The following is a 26,889-nucleotide window of genomic DNA, read 5'->3' as shown; positions in this document are numbered from 1 at the left end:
CTTTGAAATTTAATGAACATTTCCCTTGATAAATTATACATTTCCCTAATTCCTCTTCCTATAAATGAACATTTGCCCCAATTTGTCCCCTTCAATTCAAACTTCATCTTCATATTATCATCTTTCCATGCTTTAAAAGCTCTCTCTCCAATGACAGCTCGCAACATACCACTTAGTCGAGCAGCTCGTCGCCAAGTCTTCTCAGCCCAAAGTCGCAAGATATCCGTAACGCTACTCTTTAGTCGGAAATCACACAGAACAAATCGTGCTGCTTCCAGTTCACATATCTAGTAATCCTGGTGAGGGCCCAATACCCTGGAACCATACTCTAGTTGTGGTCTTATTTCGCCCTCCCTTTTACATTCTTAGTACAACCTTTAAATACTCCCTGTGTCCTTTATTTACAAACTCGTCGATGTATTCCCCTTAACATTAACACCAAAGTACTTATAGTGATCCCAGAGAGGTGTTATAACTCCCATTAATACAGTAATTAAAACTAAGAGGATTTTTCCTCTTGGCGAAACTTACAACCTAATTTTTCAGCCCGTTTACTATTGACAACATAGTCTAAGTTTGTTTTGTCTCTTACAATCCCGTAACTTGTACTACATAATCTGCAGAAGCCTTATCTGTGATTCCAGTTCTTTTACTCGTGTCATTTAAAACATTAGAAAAATGGTCGAATAATGCTGCCTTGTGGACCCCCCCCCCCCCTCTTAATCACTATAGGATATAATTTACTGAGTTCTCTTTTCTAGAAATGTAACCACCCATTCGCATCGGAAGGGCTACTTACAGCTCTGCAACTCCCATGGATAGATTTTATTCCCACTATTCGACAGCAAATTCGTCACAAATGGTATATGAATGGGAAACATCTCGACTTATGCTCTCGTACAACCCAACAACCCTCCTAAGCCATGGTATTAGAAGGTCTAACGGTTTCAGTATACGAATGAGGCTCAATCATGGATCGTTCTTTTCACATCTACATCGCATAGGAGTTGGGATTCGCCGCGCTGTGGATGTCAGTATGCGGAGGACGGAGATCTCAACCACATTTTAAGTGTGGCCTTTATGATGCTTCTAGAAGCCGCTTTCTATCTGAACTACTATGTTATCTACAGTACAAGTGCCGTTCCCGACCAGCGCTGCATTGGTGTTGCACGGTGAAAATAATTCAGTTCTCAATGCTGTGATGGACCTTTTGAGAACCGCGGATATAAGAATTTGACTTTGTGCTCTTCGCATTGTTGCCAGTGTTCCCCTCTTCTCCCGAAAGAGAGATTCAGTTTAGTGTTCTGTACTTAAAGACTGTGAACGATTTGCTTTTCATTCTTATAAGTACTTTGCACTGACTGTACGAGTGCTGTGAGTGTTCCTTGTACATGGAGGATGACCAAATATTGTTCCAAGACTGTTTTCTCTAGTCCAGTAGCCCTCATTTTTGTCAGTAGTCTCCCATAATCTACTCTATCAAAAGCCTTGGATACGTCAACAGGAACATAGTCCACTAGATATCCTGAATCTAAGATATCTGGGTACAAGGAGCAATTTCTTACTATTTTGAACCTAAGAGCTAGAAAGTGACTTTTACCGAGCTCGATAGCTGCAGTCGCTTAAGTGCGGCCAGTATCCAGTAATCGGGAGATAGTGGGTTCGAGCCCCACTGTCGGCAGCCCTGAAGATGGTTTTCCGTGGTTTCCTATTTTCACACCAGGCAAATGCCGGGCCTGTACCTTAATTAAGGCCACGGCCGCTTCCTTCCACTTCCTAGGCCTTTCCTATCCCATCGTCGCCATGACATATCTGTGTCGGTGCGACGTAAAGCAAGTAGCAAAAAAAAAAAAAAAAAAAAAAAAAAAAAGACTTTTCGTCTCGCACCTCCCTCTGTGCATTCAAACCCGGCAGAGGTAGCCTGATTTTTGAAGGGCGGAAAAAAGGAACATAAACATTCGATATTCGTAAGATATCGGCATGTAATCTAAAAGATGTCTGGCGACACATTCGCCGTTTACCTGGCAAAAGTAATGAGCCTCAAATCGTCCACGAGGGGTCCAGTTTACACTGCCGTCTGGTAGAGTAAATTGGAATGTCGAAATTGACAAGCAGGCATCCTAGACGGCGTCATATCAAAATGCCTGCACAAATATCTGAAAAGGTTCAGAGCTGATCGTGGTGCGATGGTAGCAACACTATTATTTTTATTTTATTTTACACGCATTAATCTCCGCAGAGTTCCAGCGCGACTGTAGTAGCTTGCATTGGGAAGAGCGTAAGTTTGAGTCCTGCCTCGCCCAACCTGAAAGTGATTTTCATGGTGTCCCATGTTCAACACCAGGCAAATACCGGATAGGTACCTTTGTGATAGGCCACGGCCGACTTCCTTTCCAAATCCTTCCCGTTCCCATCGGTGAGAAAAAACGCTGAACTGAACGCAACCTATTACATGTCAAAACAAAACAATTCAACTTCAATCTCCCTTCCCCGTTGTGTGTTCGCCAGTCATACAACGTTGCACACCCAGGGTATGTTACGCTGCATTACATTATGTTTACAGTACATGCCTGGTATCCGTTCTGTGGCTGGAATCAAGGCCATGAAGCAGCTTGCGCCTCAATATGTCCTTGCCCGACTTCACGCCGTCTGATGCGGCAGCAAAACCGCGCATGTTGTTCTTATTTATATCTCAAAAACTAATTATCCGATTTTAAAGATACATATTTGAACTTATACGCAGTTCATCTTTTAGGCCAGCTGTATGAATTTGTGCGATTCTATTTAAAAATATGGAGTTAGTATCAATATCTCGGTTATTAATCACCGCATGAGACTAAGTAGCACGTTATTTTACAAGGCCCTGGGTACCATTTACGAATATGAAAACAGAATGTCGATATCTTTAATGGTTTAGAAGTTATTTCTGTGTAACACGTTAGGTGAATAACCCTGTATAAGGTCTGCAGCAAATGAATAATGAAAAGGCTGCAGAGCTAGAATTTCAGAACACAATGTCAGCATAACTATGACAGGTGGTGGTGGTGGTGGTGGTGGTGGTGATTATTGTTTTAAGAGGAAGTACAACTAGGCAACCATCCTCTATATAACACTAATCAGAGGGGAAAATGGAAGGGATGCGACACTTCGAAAAATGAAGATGCTTCGTCAATCGCTGATGGCAAGAGGCGCCATCTGTCTAATCGAAGCGAATTACATGACACGTTCGGGAATATTACAGTTTTATATTTTCTGTGACATCGCCTAAGAATGCGATGTTAGAATGGTGCGACACAAGTGTGGCACACATTTCACAGAGCATCTTTGGCGACCAAGGCCTACGGTAACGACTAATATGACGTCACTTCCGTCACACATTTTGTCGCGTTTTCGGATGGCCCCCAGCCATAAGACGAAGTTAGCAATAAATGCAGACAATTTTGTTTCATTGGCGACACTGATAATGCAGACCTTGTTAAGACCCGAAAATGAAACGCCGTAAGACCTGGGTCCATTTTTGCATTGGCTCGAGGCAAATCAAAAGATATTGCACACAAGAAACAACAGTGTCTTATATGAATAGTCAGCGCTGGTCGCAGGTTAGAGGGCCTTGACTGTTATCAAACATATTCCACAGCATTATGAGCCACCGAGAGCTTACTGCAAACAAGGAGAGAGAGAGAGAGAAAAGAGTGGATCTACGATGTGATCAAGCACACAACTGACCAGTCACGCAGAACTAGAAATGATCTAGGATAGAGGTAATTTACTTCTTCAGCTCACTTACGTCAGTTCTGCCCAGGGGAAGGACGATCCGGACAGCTGTGTGCTAGAGTAAATTATGGGAGATGAAAACTCTTCAGAGGGAGACTTCCGTCTGCTTCCTTCATAAAGAAAACCCGGGCTTTTAGGCGGGATAACGTCAAACAGATCATCATCATCATCATCATCATCATCATCATCATCATCACCACCACATTTTTCAGCCCAATGGCTAAATGGTCAGCGTGCTACTCTTTGGTCAAAGGAGTCCCGAGTTCGATTCTCGGTCGGATTGGAGTATTTTAACATTCATTCGCTACTTCCTCTGGCTCCGGTGGTGGTGGTGGTGATGATGATTATTGTTTTAAAGGCAATTAAAACTGGGTAACCATCCTCTATTAGCAGAAATTAGAGGGGGGACATTGAAAGGATCCGACACTTCGAAACATGAAGCTGCAAGGAGTTACGAATTACTAACACAACCGCCGATTATCAGTTACCAATTTACACTTACTATTTATTTAAATATAATTAACCATTCCTTTTTTTCCTAGTCCAAAACAAGAGACCACTGTCTCATGTCAAGGAATAGTCGATTATTGTGAGGGGCAAATACACACAGACCATCTGGTTTCCTACAATGCTATCGGCAAAGAAATAAAAGAACAAGAGTTGGCCGAGGAAGGTCGGAGAGGATAGATAAAAGTGAGGAGCTTGGCACAAGTAAGTGGAAGCAATGCCAGTACTCAGCTAAGAGCCCCGTGGTCGCTAATTCACTCTCCCAAGTTAAGATATTCTGGAATCCGGTTTATTCGCCTCTTACAACAGTCAGGGGACTGAGTGAGAGTTATTCTACCACCCCCACCCATAGGAAATATGCCCTTTGTAAACTGCGCACAGAATAACAGCTGGAAACATAGGAATCAAACCCCTACAGCTGGTCGATAATAGACAGCAAATTCCGATCGACTCCGAGTATTGGAGTTCGTCTTGTTCCAATATCCACAGAATAAACATCATTGTTCGACTTGTAAGCTTCTGGTTCCGATCAAACGTTTGTGAGTAGCTTTCTTCAGCCTTGCATGCTGTTGAACACTGGTAATTAATCGACAACAGCAGAGTTACAAGTTGTAAATTTCAGTTATTCTCCAAAAGATTTTGTTTGGACTTTCTGAAATGCTATCGAGATTTTTTCATGCAACAAAGTCAGTTCAAAATAGTAAAGCGTCTATCTAGTTTTCTAAGGCCGTATCAGAATAGTTTTCTGTTTTTAAATCTTCCTTATTTTCAGCATAAAGTATCACAAATCTATGAAAAACTATACCGTCAGCACCTAAAGCTAGCGGTAGAAGTCATCAACATGGAGTGTGACCCGACCCAGATTTTTGTATCTACTGTTGCGAGTCATGAGGATGCTCGGGAAATCCATTAGATATAGCGTGCTTGCATCAAACCCTTCAACGAATTCCGCTCTAATAAATGGTAAAGAGAAAAGTGCAGGGAAGGCCATGGCACAAGTCACGGCCACTTGGATACATAACGTAACAGCAGACCTCGGCCCAGTTGGCCAATGTCACTGTAATGGATAAACTTCATCAGTGGCCGCCTTTCCCAGAGGGTCCATATATGAGTCATCAGTTCATCATTGTGACCAAACACTGCGCCTTGGAAGCTCAAACATGGCGCGATCCTGACCTACTACAATCAACGAGATTAGGAAACTAGTATTTCAGGAAATACACTAATATTGCTACACCAGTAGCAGTGGAATCCAGCGGGGCGTATAGAGGTGCAACGGATGACAGGTTTTAGTCTGTCCGTGAAGTCGGGATCATCAAACAGCACCACCAAGACGATGCAACAGCCAAAATGAGTCCTGCATGCAAGATGATGAGCGAAGTAATGGTGGCAATTACTGTATAAGGAACCATTTTCTATCAACGCTGAGCAGGAGCCAGACACTTCAAAAATGAAGGTATCGGCCAAAGAAAGACAAGGGCCACGAAGGGCGTGAAAATGAAAAACTCCGGGTCGGAAAGGGAAAGAACAAGAGTTGACCAAGGAAGGTCGGACAGGATAGATGAAAGCCAGGCACAAGTAAGTGGAACCAATGCCAGGACTTAGCTAAGGGTCCCGTGGTCGCCAACCCACGCTCCCGAGTTAAGAGCTCCTTGGACCCCTTTTTAGTCGCCTCTTACGGTCTTAATTCCTCCAGTTCGTATGTATAGAATTTATTTAGGATGTATAAGAGGCAAAAAAAATCAGCAAGAACTCCTCCGAAAAGGAAAGCAACGTTACCTTCTTTATAAAGACCAGTTCAGTTGAAATGAAAGGAAATTTCGTTACCAACTTAACCTAACTTATATTTGTCTAGTGATGACCTTCGTAAGGTTCGCAGACTTAGCCTTTGTATATTCTTATCGACTTAAGGCATAAGTACATGTCGTAATATATTTCCTTGTGTGTATTATTACAACATGGTTTCTCTTCAGCCCGACAAGTAATAGCAAAATGCAAGAAGGAAGCTGAATTATTATTATTACACGAGGAAAACACCGAAGATTACGCTTATAGTAATGCATATAACAAAATAAAGGCAGAAACATATAACATTAAATTGAGTATGAGAGAGAGAGTGTGTATTTCCTTAATTCCTCACTGAGCTTAAAAACCGACTTAAACATGAATATCATTTACTGGGGTAAGGGATCCTGCATTATTGATACTTATGTTGAGGTTGGTTTGTTGATGGCTGTGTACAGTGATTTCAAGTCGGCAGCAGGAACGCGCCAATGAAAAAAAAAAAAAAAAAAAAAAAATGAAAAAAAAAAGAATAGGGCGGCGATATTTGCTTTTTAGTGTACAGACTTACAGTACGTGCCGAGTACTATACACTTTACTCTGGTCTATGTCAAGCGACAGGTGCAAGACGCACAACAGGTTCCGAAATGAAACATTTATAGGCGATAAGTTAACTGTTCGCAAGACGACAATAGCTGCTGAAATCTCAATGTTTTCGAGTGAGCGATGGCAATACATACATAAATCGTGTCCTCTCGCTCCTAAAGGCTGACTAACTGGTCACACCAGTAATGAAAAGTAGAGTTCCTTGGAGACCAAAAAAATTTCCTCTTCTGCTGACGCGGAGTATTCCGTTGAATTTTGTCGTTACGACAACGGATTGCGCAGCTCCTCGTATCTGACTTCCAATATACAGTAATCTGGTATTGACTAATTCTCTACACAACACGTACTCGTTCGCCTTGGTTGCTCTCCGTACTGCCAGAAAACACTCAACGGTGGCAGGATCTTCATGCGCAGAATAGTGGTCAGAGATTGCATTTAGGGCGGTCACCCAGGTGACATTACTAGCACTCTTTACCTAGCTCTTACTTAAACGTTTTTCAAAGAACTTTGAAATTTATCGAAGATTTTTCTTGATAATTTATTCCAATCCCTTACTGCTTGTCCTATAAATGAATATTTTCCCCAATTTGTCCTCCTGAATTTCAATTTTATCTTCGTACTATAGGGCGTGAGATGCGCCTGCAATCGCGGCATGCTGACGTTACCAGAAAAGCCACTGTTAGCGAAGCTTTATTTACTTTATTATGGTGTCAACAAAACCCCATGTCATGCCAAGCAAGGGTGTCATTTGTTACCGTTCTACCTCCAATATTCAGTGAAGTATTGCCTCGTCAAATGTTAATGGACTTTTGGCTCATTCTGTATAAAAATACCCTGAAATATAAATACAGTTACTCCCATAAATATTCGGTCAGTCTGATTTTTGACACACTTTTATTGGGTAGTTATTCTTACACTATAATGATAACATTTAATACAACGAAACATGTAGGGAAACATAGTAACACGTTCTACAAACATTGTGATGTAATTCAAAATCTTCTGACAGTCATTAGTACGCCCTCTGTCGTACATTAAATAAAAGCAATAATTCCAGTGCCACCTCAAAAATATTCGGCCACTATACAAAAAGCAACATAAACTCGCATAATGCACAACAATGTTATACATTCAGTACTTTGTAGGTCCTATTCCAGTCGATTCGGCATACTGGCGATAACTTTCTTGATATAATCAGGGCTTAATGCCGCCCATTCTTGTAGCAGTCTCCTCTTCAAGTCTCTCAAGGAACTTGGCCGCCGCAATTGCAGAGCTGCCTTCATTCGACTCCATACCTTCTCGATGGAGTTCAGGTCGGGTGATTCTGGTGGAGTTTCAAGACCTTCGGGCAGTTGTACAACAGCCACTCCTTGACAAGTTACGACTGTGCTTGAGGTCGATATCTTGGTAGAACTTGAAAGTATACTGTATACCAAGTTGTTCCGCAAATAGTCGCAAATTGTTTTTGAGGACAGCCAAATACCCCCTTTTTTGTTAAAGTATCTTCAATGAAACTTAGTGCACCAACCCCGTTCGATACTACACATCCCTACACGATTGCTCTTCCTCCACAATTGTTTTACCGTTGCTTGTAAATTGCTTGTTCTCAGTTCCTCGTGACGTTTCCGCCACAAAAATTGCTTTCCATCGGACCCGAAGACGTTGAACTTTGACTCATCAACAAATAACACATCCTCCCGCCAAGCACTGGGTTTGCGTACGAAGGTTTTTGTGAACTCTAGCCGCTAGTTTTATATTTACTGCACTAATGTATGGTTTCCTCGTAGCTCTTCTCCGAAAGAACTCATTCCTTCGCAGTGCTCTTCGTACGGTATCAGTACCCACTTTTTTTCCACACTCCTCTAAAACAGCTGCTGCCAGTTTCGGAGCACTAATTATCGGATTTCGTTTTCCATTCTGAAGCACAACCGCTCCCCTCGTTGTGTCAGCCTTCTTGGTCTGCCTGTCTGGGGAATTGAATCAATTCTGTCTTCATTTTTGCATCGTCTTATTATCTCTCCAATTGTTGTTCTGGTTATGTTAAGCATCTGCGATATCTTTCTATGCGATTTACCTCGAGCACGATGGAATACCACTAGCTGGCGTTCTTCAAAAGTGGTATTGTGTTGTCTTTTGCTCTCCATTTCATACCATTCCGCAACACTGCAGCAAATGATTTCTGCACGACGTGTCTCGCGGCACCGCACTCCTGAACTGAACGTTTTGCAACGTTATCTGCCCTGTCCCTGTCAATGAACACAACGGCAATTCCGGCCTTTTCGGATGACCGAATATATTTGAGGCGTGTCATTTCACCCATGTCCACTATGTCCTTTCTTTTACAGCATACTGTACATCAGTGTTCAGGGATTCCTCTTCGGCCTAAGCAACCAAATGTAGTTTCATAACTTGGACATATTTGGTTTCACATTCGGCTCATGGGTGTGTTATTGTCATCACTTTTTGGCGGATTTTATCAGTGGCCGAATATTTATGGGAGTGAGTATACATGAAGTTGGAAGAAATGTTTTAAACGTTACTTGAGTAAAGTCATCCCATTTCTTACTGCCGTACGTGTCTATGTGTCATGAAGAGGTACTTAATTGCACTTACGAGTATATCAAGGCATTCTGTCCAAAGAAGTTAATTTAATTGATGTTCCGAATCCAAGTTACAAAAACAACTGTTGGGGTTTAGAAACGGCCCGGATGACACAAGCTTTTACCCATCTTTACCACAATATAAGTTTTTTTTATTTAAAAAAGAACACTACCGGTCCGAATGGTTAAAATCCACGGTTGAATTCCTCGACATCCGGAACCAAATCTAAACTGCCACATAACGCCAGGAAACTCCCTTTTCTTTAATTTTACAAATTGAGATGTAATAGTGCAAATTGTTATGGCAGAAGACTGGCATTAAACACCAACGAAGGCTGACAGCATTGCAAAACGTTTGCCATAACCAGGTGTACCGATAAACTCTCAAGATAGTGGGGCAAGTTTAGTTCATTGTGTTGGTTATCCTTGGAATTGTCGGGAATTCTATGTCATTGAAACATAGACGAAACGAACGACACTACACAGACTGGGCGTATGGATGTTCAACGGCGCAAAAAATACATATACTCTATCTCTAAATCCTATTTTCGTTTTCTAAGAGACTTGAACGGGTACATAGATTTTCTATATTCTTGACGGACTGATACTAGGTTGTATTTACTCAGATTTTATGCTTCTTCCTTATGCCAGCCGCACGGCCTAGGGATAGCGTGCCTTTCTCTCACCCGGAGGCCCCTGATTCGATCCACGGCCAAGTCAGGGATTCCGAAACTGGAAGAGATCCATAGGAATGCAAGACGATTTGTTGTGGGCGATTTCCGACAAAAGAGTAGTATTATGAGAATGTTGCAAACAATGGTATGGGACAACTAGGGAGTGAGTGGTAAGCCTATGTTCTGAGCTACCTTTGGAGAGATGGAGCGCTAGTAGAAGAATAAGCTTGCATTGAGGTTTTCAAAGTATGAAATATCATAATATGAAGATAAAAGTGTCATTCAGGAGGACATATTGGGGAAAATATTCGTTTATAGGAAAAAGAGTTAGGAATTGGAATATTTTATCAAGGGATACCTTCGATACATTTCCAACATCTTTGAAATTATTTAAGAAAAGATAAAGTATACAGCGAGGCGATAACCCTATATGCAAATCTGTTGTGGTTGATGATCATTATATTAATATAAATAAATAAATAAAATAAACAAATCATTCAGTGACAACGAAACGTTCATGTCAAAACAAAATATTCTAGAAAATGGACTTCAGGATAAATGACTGTAGCAGAGCAATTTATGCTTCAGCTGGACTTTCATGTGTTGAACTAAAGAAGGGTTTTCTATAACCTCCTGCGCAAAATGTGAGACAATGACCCTAAACTATGTGCTATTTATTTCTATATGTTTTCTTTTAATAAACTGTTTTCACATGATTTATGCTTGTCATAAAAGAAACTACAATTCTGAAATAAATCTATTACTTTGTTATCAAATGGCGGTGCGCAGTTGTGAGCTCGCATCCGGGAGGTAGTGTGTTCAAACCCCACCGCCGGCAGCCCTGAAGATGGTTTTCCGTGGTTTCCCATTTTCACACCAGGCAAATGCTGGGACTGTACCTCAATTCACGCCACGGCCGCTTCCTTCCCATTCCCAGGCGTTTCCTGTCCCATCGTCGCCATGAGACCTATCTGTGTCGGTGCGACGTAAAGCAAATAGCATCAAATGGCTCCATTCTAGCGCGATTCTAGTTTGTTCCTGCGCACTATGATAGTTCGAGTAGTGTTATTTTCTCGAAGTCCATCAACCCGAACACGAAAGCTTGTAATTTGCATCTTGCGTTTACGTTCATGTTTGAGCGTACGTTTTACGTTGTGTATGCTTCCATTAAGCAATGATGCAAGGTTTCATGTTCATTGTGAATGGTCCTTCATTCTATTGGACCTAAATAACATTGAAAGGCTTTGGTTTATGATAAGCACATCAAAACACTATATTATACGTCAAACTTTTAGTCACACTTCGACTCCATAGTTCTGAATCGGTAGACCTCGGTTACCTTCGAGATACAGATTGGCAACCTCTGACACCGAAAATGAATCTATTATGCATCACCGCGATACATCTGGCGATGTAATCGCAAAAATTTGAATACTATTGTTATTTATGCAGCAAAGCAAAGAAATATGCAGTAGGTGAAGACCAAAATTGTGAAACCTACTGCAATTGCTGAGGAAAATCCTAGTACAGGAAGACCTTAGCACTCCTAAACGGAGAGTAACATCACAGGCACCAAGGGCAGAAAAATAATAGCAGAAGTGGCATTTTGTTGTGATATTAGAAAAGGAAATAAACTGTTGTCCTCCCCCCCCCCCTCCCCCTCAGCAAGTCGATGGAACGAGTTGCCGCATATACGGGGAAATCTGTTTCTACGATCAAGATGATTACATTTTCTGCCTCTCACCGTGGCGAATCTCCGGGCACCCTTGGTAAAAAGAGGTACACCAGTCTAACTATTTTATTATGACTGATATGAGTAGAAACAAGTCACAGCGAGACAGTTTCAGTTGTGGGCTTTATATAATACGGTTTGGAAAGTTCATGTCGATCACACTATCGATTCAATTCAGATTTCAGTTCCGTTCAGTTGGCATACTATCAAAACCGTTGAATGTTCCTCCTTGCCCTTCACCCCCATAAAACGAAGTATACCGGGCGAGTTGGCCGTGCGGTTAGGGACGCGCAGCTATGAGCTTGCATCCGGGAGATAGTGGATTCGAGCCCCACTTTCGGCAGCCCTAAAGATGGTTTTCAGTGGTTTCCCATTTTTCACACCAGGCTGAACCTTAATTAAGGCCACGGCCGCTTCCTTCCCACTCCTATCCCATCGTCGCCATGAGACCTATCTGTGTCGGTGCAAAGTCAAGTAAAATAAAATTGTATCATTAAATGTTTCGCGGATTGCAGTAACTAATGAACACATTCCAACACGCTTTTCTTTCAGGTTATACACGCTGTAAAGTGTAAACTCTTAAGACACGAGACCTTGACTCAGATAAGTAGGAATTAAAAATAAAACCTTCTAAGAAGATGTTTACGAATGACACATAAGGAAGCGCAGACAGGAATGCGCAATGTTATTGAAGCGTCCGCTAATGACTGGATTAAGCCACAGCTTATGAATGACTAATATTCTGCATTCATACTCACTTCACCGGCTTGGATGATGAGCGTGATTCAGTTACTGTGCAACAGCAGAGTCAACACAAGGTAATCATATCCCCATTGCACAACATGATTCAGCCTTCATATTGAACCCATCATTTAGGGCAAAAGGGTTCAATATGTATATACTACAACTGGCTTTATGTCGCACCGACACAGATAGGTCTTATGGTGACGATGGGATAGGAAAGGAATAGGAATGGGAAGGTGTGAAACGAGGAAACCACGGAAAACCATCTTCAGGGCTGCCGACAGTGGGGTTCGAACCCACTATCTCGCGAATGCGAGCTCCCAGCTGCGTAACCCTAACCGCACGGCCAACTCGCCCGGTGCCAATTTATTGTTGACAAAGTAATGTGCAATTATACCGAGTAAAATATTTCTCAGGTAAGTGTGATTCGGTACAATTACTTTTATTTTGTACTCAACCCCTCGCTGGAAGTCGGATAGGAAAGGTGAAAGCGACGAACCTGACAAGTATATGCAAGCAACACCACACTCATCTTGGAGGTGGTGATGGTGATTTTTTAAGAGGAAGTACAACTAGGCAACCATCCTCTATATAACACTAATCATAGGGGGAAAATGGAAGGGATCCGACACTTCGAGAAATGAAGGTATCGGCTAAAGAAATACGAGGGCCACGAAGGGCGTGAAAATGAAAGACTCCCTAGGCCTCGAGTGCTCTAATGGCGTCAGGGTCGGAAACGAACAAGAGTTGACCAAAGGAGGTCGGATAGGATAGATGAAAGTGAGGAGCCTGGTGCAAGTAAATGGAAGCAATGCCAGGACTCAGCTCAGGGTCCCACTCCGAAATTGAGAAGGTCCTCCTTTTAGTCGCTGATTACGACAGGCAGGAGATAATGTGAGTGCCACCCACAGGGGGATGGCGAGTCACAGGCTCAGTTTCACAACCCAGATAATTCTAACACAAGCAGCCCACAAACACGGCAAGTGAGGCGTAGGCAATTCCCCAGAGAGTTCAGTTCCAATAATTACAGCCGCAGAAAGCCATTAGAACTACAAGATTAAAAAAAACGCTAAAGCATTAATGGTTTATTCTGCTGTAACATAAAAGGACTCTTAAGGTGGCACCGATTGCTCAACTGCCATTTTGTGAACCTCAAATGGTCAAGTTGCGCTAAGTCAAGAATAGACGGGAACAGAATCAGATGGGCAACCATTCTCAGTTTGCGAGATAGGTCTTCCCTGTCTTTCAGCTACAGTAGATAGAAAGGTTTGAGAGGAAGTGAACAACCATCCTCTATTAACCCTAATCAAAGGGGTCCGACACTTAGAAAAATGGTCCAGAGGAAAGCAGCACAATTTGTTCCGGGTGATTTCCAACAAACGAGTAGTGTTACGAAAATGTTGCAATCTTGGGCATGGGACGACTTTGGAGTAAGGAGACGAGCTGCTCGACTAAGTGGTATGTTTCGAACTGTCAATGGAGACATTACGTGGAATGACATTAGTAGACGAATAAACCTGAGGGGGACTTTTAAAATGAGGAAAGATCACAATATGAAGGTAAAGCTGGAGTTCAAGGGGACAAATTGGGGCAAATATTCGTTTATAGGACGAGGAGTCAGGGACTGGAATAAAGTTCGATAAATTCCCAAGTTCTTTGAAAAAGTTTAAGAAAGGGCTAGGCAAACAACTGATAGGGAATCTGCCATCTGGGCGACTGCCCTAAATGCAGATCATTAATGATGGTATCGGGCAAAGAAAGACACCGCATGAAAATTAAAGACTTCCTAGGCCTCGAGTGCTCTAGTACCGATGGGGTCGGAAAAGAACAAGAGCTGACCAAGGGAGGTCGGATAGGATGGATGAACGTGAGTAACTTGACACACGTAAGTGAAAGCAATGCCAAGACTCAGCTAAGAGCCCCATGGCCGCCTATACGACCGGCAGGGGATACCGTGGATGTTCATTCCACCATAGGGGTGAATGTGGAGGGGCGGGTATTGCGGGGGTAGTGGCCGTATGACTGATGGGAAACCACGGAAAATTATCTTCAGGGCTGGTGCCGGTTATGTTTCATCATCATATACTCTAACCCTGGGTTTATTAACTTCTGGTTAATATTCAACTCACGCGTTTCACCAAGCTGTTTCGACAGAGGGTTAACACCGTATTAATCCTCGCCGGAAACTGCTAGCGTACCGATCAAGGTAGCTGTGACAGAATCAGAGGTTATGAACACACGTATTGTGCGATTCTTTTGTTTCTCTTTTGCGCGGTACTTTGGTTTCTTCCATATTTCTGTGGTAGCCTGAATTATTCTTTCGTAATAGGCCTGAGAGCAAAGATTTTAAAAAATGGAAGAGATTCAGAAGAGAAACTGAAGCACAAATAAAACATCACTCGTGGAGTTAGCGACTAAGTATCAAATGCATGAAGACTGATAGTGAGCTACACGGAAAAAAATTACAAAGTAATTTAATTACGTACTAAAAAAACTTCATCGTTGTTACTGTAAAGCTTATAAGAGTCCATTTTTTTTGCCATTTGCTTTACGTCGCACCGACACAGATAGGTCTTGTGGCACGATGCGATAGGAAAGGCCTAGGCCGTGGCCTTTTATAAGAGTCCAGCTCCATGGCTAAATGGTTAGCGTGCTGGCCTTTGGTCAAACGGGTCCCGGGCTCGATTCACGGCAGGGTCGGGAATTTTAACCATCCTTGGTTAATTTCTCTGGCACGGGGCCCGGGTGTATGTGTCGTCTTCATCATCATTTCATCCTCATCACGATGCGCAGGTCGAAAGACTTGCACCTGGCGAGTCGAACATGTCCTCGGACACTCCCGGCACTAAGAGTCGTACGCCATTTCATTTTCAGCCTATAATAATACTCCTGTCGCCATGAAATTAGGGAGGGAGTAATCCTTTACTGTAATCGAAAACGTGTTTCGTTGCATACGTATTACAACATTAAACTCATTAATTATTTCAATCTAATTTCTAAATTCTACGAACTTACTACGCTGGCGTAGCAGGGGGAGAGGTGATACTCCCACGTAGCGGGTAGGTGGTCCTAACCCGACTTGAGCGAAATAAAATAGCTCTCGCGGTCCAAACACACAACCCCCTATGGTGGGGGGGGGACGCAGATGAAGAATACACCCACGGTATCCCCTGCCTGTCGTAAGAGGCAACTAAAAGGGCCGACCAAAGGATGATCGAATTAGAACCATGAGAATGCTTGTACTTAGTACCATCACGCGGGGAAAACCATGGGTCGCCTTTACTTGCGAGTAGTACCACTATGTTAGGTACACAATAGGTTTGTGATTAACAGGAACAGAGTGTGATTCAGGATGGGTTTTACAGTAGTCGTGATTAGTACCACTACATGCGGAACACCGCGGGCTTGCGTTGCCTGTAATTAGTACCACTATATGAGCGAGAAACACCATAGGTCTGCGTTACATGTGTATATTGCATTACCCTTGAGTTAGACCACAAAGTGTGCAATACCGCGAGTCTACGCTACTTTTGATTAGTACCGCAACATGACAAATACCATTGTTCTACTTTACTGCCGATAAACACCATTATGAGGGGCCGATGGCCCGTATTTTGGACCTCTTTAGATTACAAGCATCATCAACTCAGTATTGCGCTTTAGGAGCAGTCCCTTGGTCAGTTAATGCTATTGTTTATCGCTAGTTTCTGGGAATGTGGGGCGTTGCAGGTCGGATCCACTGATTGCTGTACATTCACATTCATCCATTCATTCATTCATTCATTCGTTGTCAGTACGTTTTGAATTCTGGTCAGTGGAGGATTTTGAACTTTTAAATTGTCATTACATTTCCTATCATTAGGGGCCGATGACCTAGATGTTAGGCCCCTTTAAACAACAAGCATCATCAATTTCTAAATAGTAGTTTTTTCTTTAAATGCTGTTTATTAATTTATTAACGGAGTTCTAGGACAAACATGTATCATACCCTCCCCAAGTTGTATAGTGCTCAACTGTCTCATCAGTTTTGATAATTTTATTATTTTATATGTTCCCTAATTACAGGGTTGCCACTAGGACAAACTACACTTCAGTTTTCAATACAATACGTACTGTCACTGTTTAACAGGTTAAAAAAAATACTATTTAATGAGCTTGGAATATCGATTGTCTTTCGCATACAATAAAAAAGGAATTAGTACACAAAAAGTACACACAGGATGCTATTGACTGTATAAATGGTTTCTCAAAATTAATATTGAACCGTGGATGGCAGCTACCGCTATGTTTATCAACAATGCTTTTCTAAACCTAATGAAGTCCAAAACTGCGATAATAATTTAGGAATTGTTCCCCGGGCTTCCACCATCAAGCCTGATATATTTTGCGATCCATATTTTTCTTTATAGTAGGAGACTGCACGTTCATAAATCCACTTCTCCCGGTTGACCAGTAGATTCAAATCGCACCGTTGGGTCAATGAACATTCCGTTCTTGTTTTCCCGTTTAAAACATACCTTCACAGAAGTCCCACCTTACGGTACAAATATCGATTTAATTAAAATCAACTAGTACATGTTTCGTCCTTGTATAGTGGACATCATCAGATAGAGCTTAAATGTCATTTAAAACTAAAAGATAAAGGTATCACATAACAAGAAATGGCTAAAATTATATAAAGGCTAGACTATCAAGTCCTTGTTGTTTAAAAGTCTTTCGATGACTTTAAGATAAGGCACAAATTGGGCACTTCTTAAAACAGATCATGTTGATTTTGACATTATAATATCATTTTTCGAGTTTGGAGAAAATCTTGACTTGTGCTGTGAGGGACGTTGTATGAAATAATGCTCAAGCCAGGTTGTTAAAAGTTAAGGTGTTGAAAAAAACATACAGGGAGTAAAATAACTCTCCGTACACTAGCCTCCGATGATTTCGAATGTATGCAAATACTTATTACATGGATTTGAAGTTGTTTAATAGTAAGTTATCTGCATGTGCAATGTATCTTCGCATATAAACGGTGAGGCTGTACCGATAAACATGGGATTACTTCCCAGAGCAGTGTTTGACCGCCAAATAAGTCTCCGTACACATAGCTCTTGCTCATTACTTGTTTGAAATCTAAACAGCAGTCAGTAAGGAGATTCAGTTGTCTACAGTATGTGCTGAGTTGGACGGAAATACCACTTCCTGTTAGAAAGTTAACAGCGCAGTTACGAACAGAGGGACAGTCCATAAGGAAAATAACCGAAACTGTCAAGAAACTACCGTCTTCTGTGCAATATGTGCTAGAAAAATACCGTCAGACAAAATCTGTGGAAAACAGGTATCGTACGAAACGACCAGTGAAACTTGAAACTAGCCAAAAACGCCAAAATCGGAAGATTAGTGCCCCGCAGTTGGCAGTCATGCTTGAAAGGGATTACGATATAATCGTAGTAGCACAAACCATCCGTAATAATAAAAAGCTGGATATAATGGTAGGGTTTCTTGGAAAAAAACCCTATGTCAGTAAGGTCAACAGACAGAAGCGATTAGCCTTCGCAAAGGAGCATATCATCAAAGCACAGGACTTCTGGGTTTCAGTGATATTTGGCGACGAAAGCATCTTTAGCAGAGTTATGGTGTGGCGGAGACCAGATCAACAGCAACAGAGCCAAAATCTTACACCAACAGTGAAGCATGGTGGAGGTAGTGTTTGTGTCTTGGGTTGCATGAGTGCTACTGGCGTGGGAAACCTGGTGTTTGCGGCAGTGTGTGGACATACTGAAACAGAATCTTCACGCGAGTGCCGAAAAACTCAATTTGAAAGTGTAATTTACCTTTCAGCAGGATAATGATCCTAAGCAAACAATGTGATGATGTTGACGTTATAAGTAATTTCACTGGACCAATAATTGAACTTTCATAGATACACCATGCGTTGTGTTCTGATATGTTTTCTACACATGAACTTTTGTAAAAGTACATTAAATGGCAATGTACGGAAAGTTTTTTTACTACCTGGCTTGAGTTGGTTTATCGACGTCTTGCTGTGGATGGTCTGTTGTGCCAAATTTAATGGCAGTGCCCATTTGATAGTGCGAAGTAACAAACAATTTGAACAGTACTACAAAAATATTAATAATATAGCTGCAGACACTTTGAAGACTCTAGCTTTTGATACCCCAACATTGTCTCCGACCATTTCCTTATATGAAACCACCCTGTGGCGTAAAATTTAAAGGCAATAATTCCCTGCGGTGGAGAAAAAAAGCGTGTTTCTGTCTGTTATGCATTCTAATCTCTCGCGAATTTCATCGACGACCTTACTGACGCCGATTTTCGACAGTCTATATATCTCTTCATAAATTGTTCCTCCTAGTAGGTCCAACGCAAGATTTACAGCAGCAATTTTGCTTCAAGGCTGCAGTTAACAGTTTAACCCAGCTAAAACGAGCGGTTAACCTAGGGTTAAAACTAAACTTCCTTGATGAAATAGAATGATAGTCAAATTCAGAGTTTAAACTGTGTAACACGGGGTTAATGTTGATGAAACCGGGCCTCAGTCTCCCAGCTTCACAACCTCCAGCAAGCAGAATGGCATGTAATGTATTGCACATCAATTATAACCAGGACGCTGTAAAACCACAGCCCATAGCACATTACAGCTTTATCTAGCCGTTGATTAGATCAGTAATTAGTTGTTTTCGCCAGGAGTAACTCAGAAAAGAAATGGAAATAGTGTAAATAATTATCCTCCTCAGTAAATAAATTAGAAAAACACCAACATGTTAGAAGGAACGATGGCCGTTCTTGAGGACAACCAAGAGTGACCGTGGGTAGAAGTGACAGCCCGCCTGGTAGTCATGATGGTCTGGTTCGGGTCCCGTTCGAGAAAAACAAAAAAAGTCATCAGAATGTTGGCCAGCAAGCTCACAGCTGCGTGCCTCCCTAACCACACGGCCAACTAACTCGGTGGTATCGATTGCTCTGTCGGATGGAGATGTTAAGCCGTGTTATTTGACACGAGTAGGCTATGTGCAGACATAGAGTTTCAGCCTCTCCCGATCTCACTCTGTCAACACACACACAGACGTGGTGGTGATTACTGTTTTAAAAGGAAGTACAACTGAGCAACACTAATCAGAGAGAAAAATGAAGATATCGCCCAAAGAAAGCCAAGGGCCACACAGCTGTGAGGTTGCATTCGGGAGACAGTGGGTTCGAACCCCACTGTCGGTAGCCCTGAAGATGGTTTTCCGTGGTTTCCAATTTTCACACCAGACAAATGCTGGGGGTATCCCAGGTCTAGCCTTTTCCTATCCCATCGTCGCCATAAGACCCCCCCTATGTTGGTGAAAAGTAAAGCAGATTGAAAAAAACAAACGAATGACTCCTCCCCCCCCCGCCCCAGCCGTCGGAACCTAATAGCGTCGGAATCGGAAAAGAAGAAGAGTTAGCCAAGAGAGGTCAGATAGGATAGATGAAAATAAGGAGTCTGGAACAAGTAGGTCAAAGCAATGCCAGGACTCAGCTAAGGGCCCATGGTCACCAACGTACGCTCCCAAGTTAAGAGCCCCTGGGGCCCCTATTAGTCGCCTCTTACGACAGGCAGGGAATACTACTCCCAGCCACAGAGTGAATGAGTGTAGGTGTGTTTTGGCCGTGAAGTTAGGGTCGCGCAGCTGTGAGAAAGTGGGTTTGAATCCTACCGTCGGCAACCCCTGAATATGGTTTTCCGTGGTATCCCATTTTTATACCAGCCAAATGCTGGAGTTGTACCTTAATTCAGGCCACGGGCGCTACCTTCGCAATCGTATCCCTTCCCCATGATTCCGTCGCCGTGTTAACGCGACGTTAAACAAGGGCGTCAACTAGACAGCATCACATCACTGGATGACAGAAATATGCGGCATTTACACACGTAATTTATTGAACCGTATTGTTCAACGTGTTGACAGCTTATCATACACAAACAAGTTGTAACAGATGACAAAACAAAACATCACAGTGTTAAATACTTTCACAACAACTAGGAAATACAACAGAAAAAGAAGTGGAGGGGGATAATAGTGAAGTCTGAGCAAGTGGAATGAGATCGTAGAGGCTTTGGCTCCATTTCCAGACGGCCATGACCAGGCGGGTAACTTTCTACGTGGTGAGGAACGAAAGCGGGACAGTCTGGAGCAAAAGAAAAGTGACGCACTCGCTGGGGAAACACGCTACATGGCCATGGGCCTTCCCGATACTCAACTTGTGATTAAACAGACAATTACCAAGAGGATTGATTAGAAATATCTCCAAAATTAACTCCCAGTAATGCTATCTGCGGCTGGAAATGATCATTAATACTTATTTACTGCCACCTTTATTATACAAGAGGCAATTGAATTTCAATTAAAGTTTCTTTCATTTCGCTAATTTTATTGCTCTTCGGGACCAAGAAGATGAAACACCTTACACCTAAATTACGAGGTGTCGTGTGGTCAGCACAACGAATCCTCTCGGCCGTTATTCTTGGCTTCATAGACCGGGGTCGCTATCTCACCGTCAGATAGCTCCTCAATTGTAATCACGTAGGCTGAGTGGACCTCGAACCAGCCCTCAGATCCAGGTAAAAATCCCTGACCTGACCGGAAATGGAACCCGGTGGGGAGGGGGGGGGGGGTAGAAGACAGGCATGCTACCCCTACATCACACCTGCAACAACAAAATAGCAAAATCCGCTCTTCTATATGTGCAAACATATATATGTCCCTTTCAAGAGTACCGAGCTTTACCTCTACATAAAGAAATACGATGTAATTTCTTAAATCATGTAAAGATGTGTTCGTGGTGATAATTATTGTTTTAAGAGGACGTACGACCTAATCAGAGGGAAAAATGAAGGTATCGGCCAAAGGAAGACAATCGCCACGAAGGGCGTGAAAACGAAACACTCCCTAGCCCTCGGAATCCTAATAGCGTCGGGGTAGGAAAAGAACAAGAGTTGACCGAGAGGTCGGACAGGATAGATGAAAGTGAGGAGCCTGGCACAAGTAAGTGGAAGCAATGCCAGGACTCACCTGAGAGCCCCGTGGTCGCGAATCCACGCTCCCAAGTTCCGAGCCTCGGGAGCACCTTTTAGTCGCCTCTTAAATTATTTTCGTTTCAGTATTAATTACTGCATGCCTGTTGGAATTAAAGAAATGTGCTTATCTTGACCAAAAAATCATCCATGCCAGTGTTTATGTGGCTGATGATTTTCGGTTTGCTTTTTACGGCACAGTAACTCAAGACAGGTCTTATGGTGACGATGGGTTACAGGACTGGTGGTGGTGGTGGTGATTATTGTTTTAAGAGGAAGTACAACTAGGCAACCATCCTCGATATAATACTAACCAAAGAGAGGAAATGGAAGGGATCCAACACTTCGAAAATTGCAGGTATCGGCCAAAGAAAGACAAGGGCCACGAAGGGCGGGAAAATGAAAGACTCCCTAGGCCTCGAGTGCTCTAATAGCGTCGAGGTCAGAAAGGAACAAGAGTTGACCAAGGGAGGTCGGATAGGATCGATGAAAGTGAGGAGCCTGGCACAAGTAAGTGGAAGTAATGCCAGGACTCAGCTAAGGACCCCATAGTCACCAAGCCAGGCTCCAAAATTCAGAGCCCCTGGGGCCTCTTACGACAGGCAGGGGATATGGCCCTAATTACGGTACGGCGCCGGCCACATCCAGGTCTGCCAACAGTAGGGTTCGAACCCACATTCTCGTGACAAAACAGCAGGATTCAGATCCATCTGAGTACACTTCCCATACTGAAAACGCCATGTAAACGGGGATCGTACTGAGATCCTGTTAAAAACGAATGCGCACCCACTCCATGCTTGTTCTGTCGAAATAACAAATATAATAAGCCGGTAAATATTTTTACCTGTATAAATGATCAACATGCCTTTGCTGGCGGGACCTAGTGTTTACAGTGCACTACGTCTTCTGGTAGGGGCTAGAGCAATCTTGTTACTTTCATTGATGTGTCTCAGCTTTATCCTTGGCTTTGACAAAATGAAAGTGACTGAGGTATGAGTGATGCTACTAATGCCATTCCTTCTGCAGCCAGTCCCTGCTATGAATGGTGTGAAAATATTGCTCATAGGGTCGGTTGGTGCATGCATTTCGGTGGGCTTGGCAGACTGATAAATGTAATAGCAACTTGTAGCTTGGTGAGGAAAGCAACGGGAAACCACCTCACTCCTCATTTCCCTAGTACGCCTCTTCAGCGATGCCTGGGCCATCTATGACAGCTGATGGTGGAGCTGTTGAGGATCCAACCAGCCTTCGGGCTGAGGACTAAACATACATACAAATGATCAACAACTGCCATCATATTATAAGACGGCCAGCCCTTGCGGTTAACAAAATCACGATAACCTTATGTTGGGGGTAAAATTGGAATGTGCGTTCCATCTATTGCACGAATTACATTTGAAATACCACACAAACTTTCAAAACCGAAAGTTATCTCCTGGCTTCTACTGCATTTGGCGTTTTTAAATTCTAAGAGATGATATCGATTTTACTACAATTCTGCATCGCTCGTATACGTCGATGTTGCCTGGTGGATTCAATACGATATTCAAATAGCCTACTACATGTAAACGGGGATCGTATTCAATACGGTAGATAAGGTAAGGGTTATTCTGCCCGAAGGCAGGTCCGAACCTCCGCAGAGGTGTTCCTGAGCCGGAGTTTACGTGCGGTAGGGTGCCCAGTTCCTTTCCGCTCCTCCATTCCTTTACCCCCCACCAACAGCGCCTGGCAACCCATCCAACTCCCGACCACGTCCAATGTTGCTTAACTTCGGAGATCTCACGCGATCCGGTGTTTCAACACGGTTACGGCCGTTGGCTATTCAATACGGTAAGTATATTCAAATCGACCTCAATCCTCATGTAAAAGTACTAAGCGTAACAAGCTTGCTCGGAGTTGTTGGATTTATTCATGATAGTGCCATCCCATTTCAGACAGGAAGTTGCTATACCAATTCCCAAGAAAGCAGATACTGAGAAGTACGAAAACTTCATTTTCACAGATACATCTTCATTATAGACTGTTTCTCCTTTCAGCGTTCTGCAAGCCTCACATTCCCAAGAACTAAATTAACATAAACGGGTTGACTACTACACCTGGAAGAGAATTATTCTGATGGCAGTTAGAGAAAATTGTCAGCAACAACGGTTCGGAATGAGTCTTCTTGTCCCCAAACAATTTACAACGGTCGAGGACTGCAGCAAAGGTCTTTCGTTCCAGACCAAAGCACTGGAAAATGACAGGTAGCAAGGAAATCGCCAATGCATTAAACAACAGGCAGGCAATGAGGGAACTCGTATCGCACGCGATGTAGTTCTTTCATCTCGGGAATAGGCTATAATTTAGGAGGCGGACACGAATATTGAGCGAGATGAGGCTGCCCTTGCACTTTGAATAAAATGTTTATTATTTATGGACTTTTTCACGACATTTTTATTTTATTTGTAAGTTGTCGTGCTATATACATGGTGACTTTGCACAAAGTCCCTGAGAATATTATAACCAGGACCTGGATTTTGACGACAAGTCATTTTTAATTGGTTTATCATAGAGCTTGCTAACTTAGCCTAGGCTATATACAAATCCAGTTCATAGCCCACAGATTTCAGAAATGCTTATGTATTAAGTCATTTTTGTAAGTATTTTATTTTAGGCAATTTTTTCGCATGCAGTCATTATTTGTTTGTTTTTTCTTCTTTGTGATTTTTAAGTATTTGTCCATCTTTTACGACACCATCCAACTGTTTCTCTACCGGGCGAGTTGGCCGTGCGCGTAGAGGCGCGCGGCTGTGAGCTTGCATCCGGGAGATAGTAGGTTCGAACCCCACTATCAGCAGCCCTGAAGATGGTTTTCAGTGGTTTCCCATTTTCACACGAGGCAAATGCTGGGGCTGTACCTTAATTAAGGCCACGGCCGCTTCCTTCCAACTCCTAGGCCTTTCCTCTCCCATCGTCGCCATAAGACCTATCTGTGTGTGTCGGTGCGACGTAAAGCCCCTAGCAAAAAAAAAAAAAAAAAAAAAAAAAAACTGTTTCTCTATCTACGCACTGGATAGTTAACGTGAATGTTCTTCGAAAGTCTGGAGTAGGCCTACAATTATCTTTATAAGAAAGTTATTTTCCTTTTCAGATCATTTCTCTTCACGAGCTACATGGTGCCAAAACAATTACGACCTACAGATCTTCTCATATTTTGTTTCTAAGGAAAACTGAGATTCCAAAATAAAGAACTTAAAGATGACAAGTCCGCCTCTGTGGTGTAGTGGTTAGCGTGATTAGTTGCCACCCACGGAGGTTCGGGGTTGATTCCCGGCTCTGCCACGAAATTTGAAAAGGGCCGGAACGGAATCCTTTCAGCCTCGGGAGGTTAACTGAGTAGAGGGTGTTCGATTCTCACCTCAGCCATCCTCAAAGTGGTTTTCCGTGGTTTCCCACTTCTCCTCCAGACAAATGCCGTGATGGTACATATCTTAAGGTAACGGCTGCTTCCTTCCTTCTCCCTTCCAATATCCCCCACCCCACAAGGCCTCTGTACAGTATAGCAGGTGAAAGACAAGGGCCACGAAGGGCGTGAAAATGAAAGAACCCCTAGGCCTCGAATTCTCTAATATCGTCGGAATCGGAAAAGAACAAGAGTTGACCAAGGGAGGTCGGATAAGATAGATGAAGTGAGCAGCCTGACAAAAGTGGAAGCAGTGCCTGGACTCAGCTGAGGGACCCGTGGTCGCCAACCCACACTCCCAAGTTGGGAGCCTCTAAGGCCCCTTTTAGTCCCCTTTTACGACAGGCAGGGGATGACGTAGGAGCTATTCTACCGCTCCCACCTACAGGGGGTAGAGGCCTTGAGTGAGTAAATAAATAAATAAATAAATAAATAAATAAATAAATAAATAAATAAATAAATAAATATCAGCAACACTTTTGCTGCGAGTAGACAATTCTGTCATGCGGAAATCGTTCACGACCGTTGTTTCACTAGTTCCCTGAATGATTTGTTGCGCTTGCAAAAATACAAACACCATCTCACTGAGATAATATTACCGTATTACAATGAAATGAAATGTCGTATGGCTTTTAGTGCCGGGATATCGCAGGACGGGTTCTCCCGTAGGCGACCTGCGCGTCGTGATGAGGATGAAATGATGATGAAGACAACACATACACCCAGCCCCCGTGCCATTGGAAATAACCAATTAAGATTAAAATCCCCGATCCGCCCGGGAATCAAACCCGGGACCCTCTGAACCGAAGACCAGTCCGCTGACCGTTCAGCCAACGAGTCGGACACCGTATTACAATAGCTTTCAGTTTACTCCAACATTAAAGCACGCTGAATGGAAACGTTATGGTTGAACCCTCTCTTTATATATTTATATTGTTTTAAGAGGAAAACCAACCTATAATAGCCCACATTAAACAGTTTTATGCGCTGAAATGCAAATAAACCTTATTATGAATCACGGAACAAACTTCGTACAATACTAGGCATAATTCTTGCTCTTACAGTCCTTCGAAGAAATCTCCTCTCCCCTTTCATAGCCACAGTATGTGTTCGTGAGGAATAGGTGCATCCAAGGTCAAATAAAAAAAGGATGGGAAGAAACGAGACAAGAAAATATAACCAACAGAAGTAAATGGATGCTATTCTTTATCTTAAACAATAAACAAGATACCGCTTCCAAACTTCTCGTAGACTATGCTAGAAGAAGAAACTGCTATATTTACAAACATCAAGGTGAACCTTTCCAAAGAAAATACATTCCCAACAGTTGACTCTTGGCAGTTGTTTTGAAAAGTAAGCATGGTCCCTTGTTGGATAACTTCAAAGCAGTAAAACAGAAGAGTAACACTCACCATGATATCTGGAGGGACTACAAAGTTGTCTTCACTTTCACTTTCACTAGAGATTCCTATTCGAGCAGGTTCAACACTTTCTCACTCTGTGGCTGGCTGCAACTAACTGAATGGCATCGCGCGTCTTCGGAACGTGTTATACTCGCCGCGTCATTCCCCCTTCCCCCCGCCCACTCCCGCGCCGTGAGGTGGTTCCATGCTGACGTACGCATTGGGAGACTCCTTATTATGACGATGCTGTTGGAATATCCCGATCTTCCTAAAGAGGAAACGAATTTCGCATTTCTCCTGGGATTATTCGAATACCATCCGCGTTCCAAGATTTACCGCGCGTATTATGTTGCCCGCAGAGGAAGTTTGTTCTGATTATGTCAGTTTTAATAAGCAGGGATTAAGGCCAGGTAGCGGGCACATCATGTCACAGCTTCACTATAGCAATTTTACATTTTGAGAAACATACTGTATATGGTGGCCATGACAGTTTTTTTTAAATGTTATTTGTTCGGGGCGTCGACCTATAGAGATGTTTTGCCCCGACTTGCACCATATGATATGAACCTGCGT

At 42.8% G+C, this 26,889-nt stretch overlaps 1 protein-coding gene across 1 annotated transcript in view; it reads right to left on the bottom strand.

Moving 5' to 3' along the window:
• The window catches only part of LOC136885600 (serine protease inhibitor 88Ea), a 71,932-nt gene extending 45,479 nt beyond the window's left edge, over positions 1–26,453 (bottom strand). Inside the window, exon 1 of the mRNA XM_067158271.2 lies at positions 26,326–26,453. Within this exon, the coding sequence (XP_067014372.2) occupies positions 26,326–26,328 (3 nt within the window). The 5' untranslated portion in view covers positions 26,329–26,453. The remainder of the gene's footprint in view (positions 1–26,325) is intronic.
• Between the last annotated feature and the right edge of the window lie 436 nt (positions 26,454–26,889).

This window comes from Anabrus simplex, chromosome 14 (assembly GCF_040414725.1).
Source record: "Anabrus simplex isolate iqAnaSimp1 chromosome 14, ASM4041472v1, whole genome shotgun sequence".
NCBI classification, from domain to species: Eukaryota; Metazoa; Arthropoda; class Insecta; order Orthoptera; family Tettigoniidae; genus Anabrus; species Anabrus simplex.
Note: the sequence above shows the minus strand (reverse complement) of the source record. Positions and strands in the feature narration are given on the sequence as shown.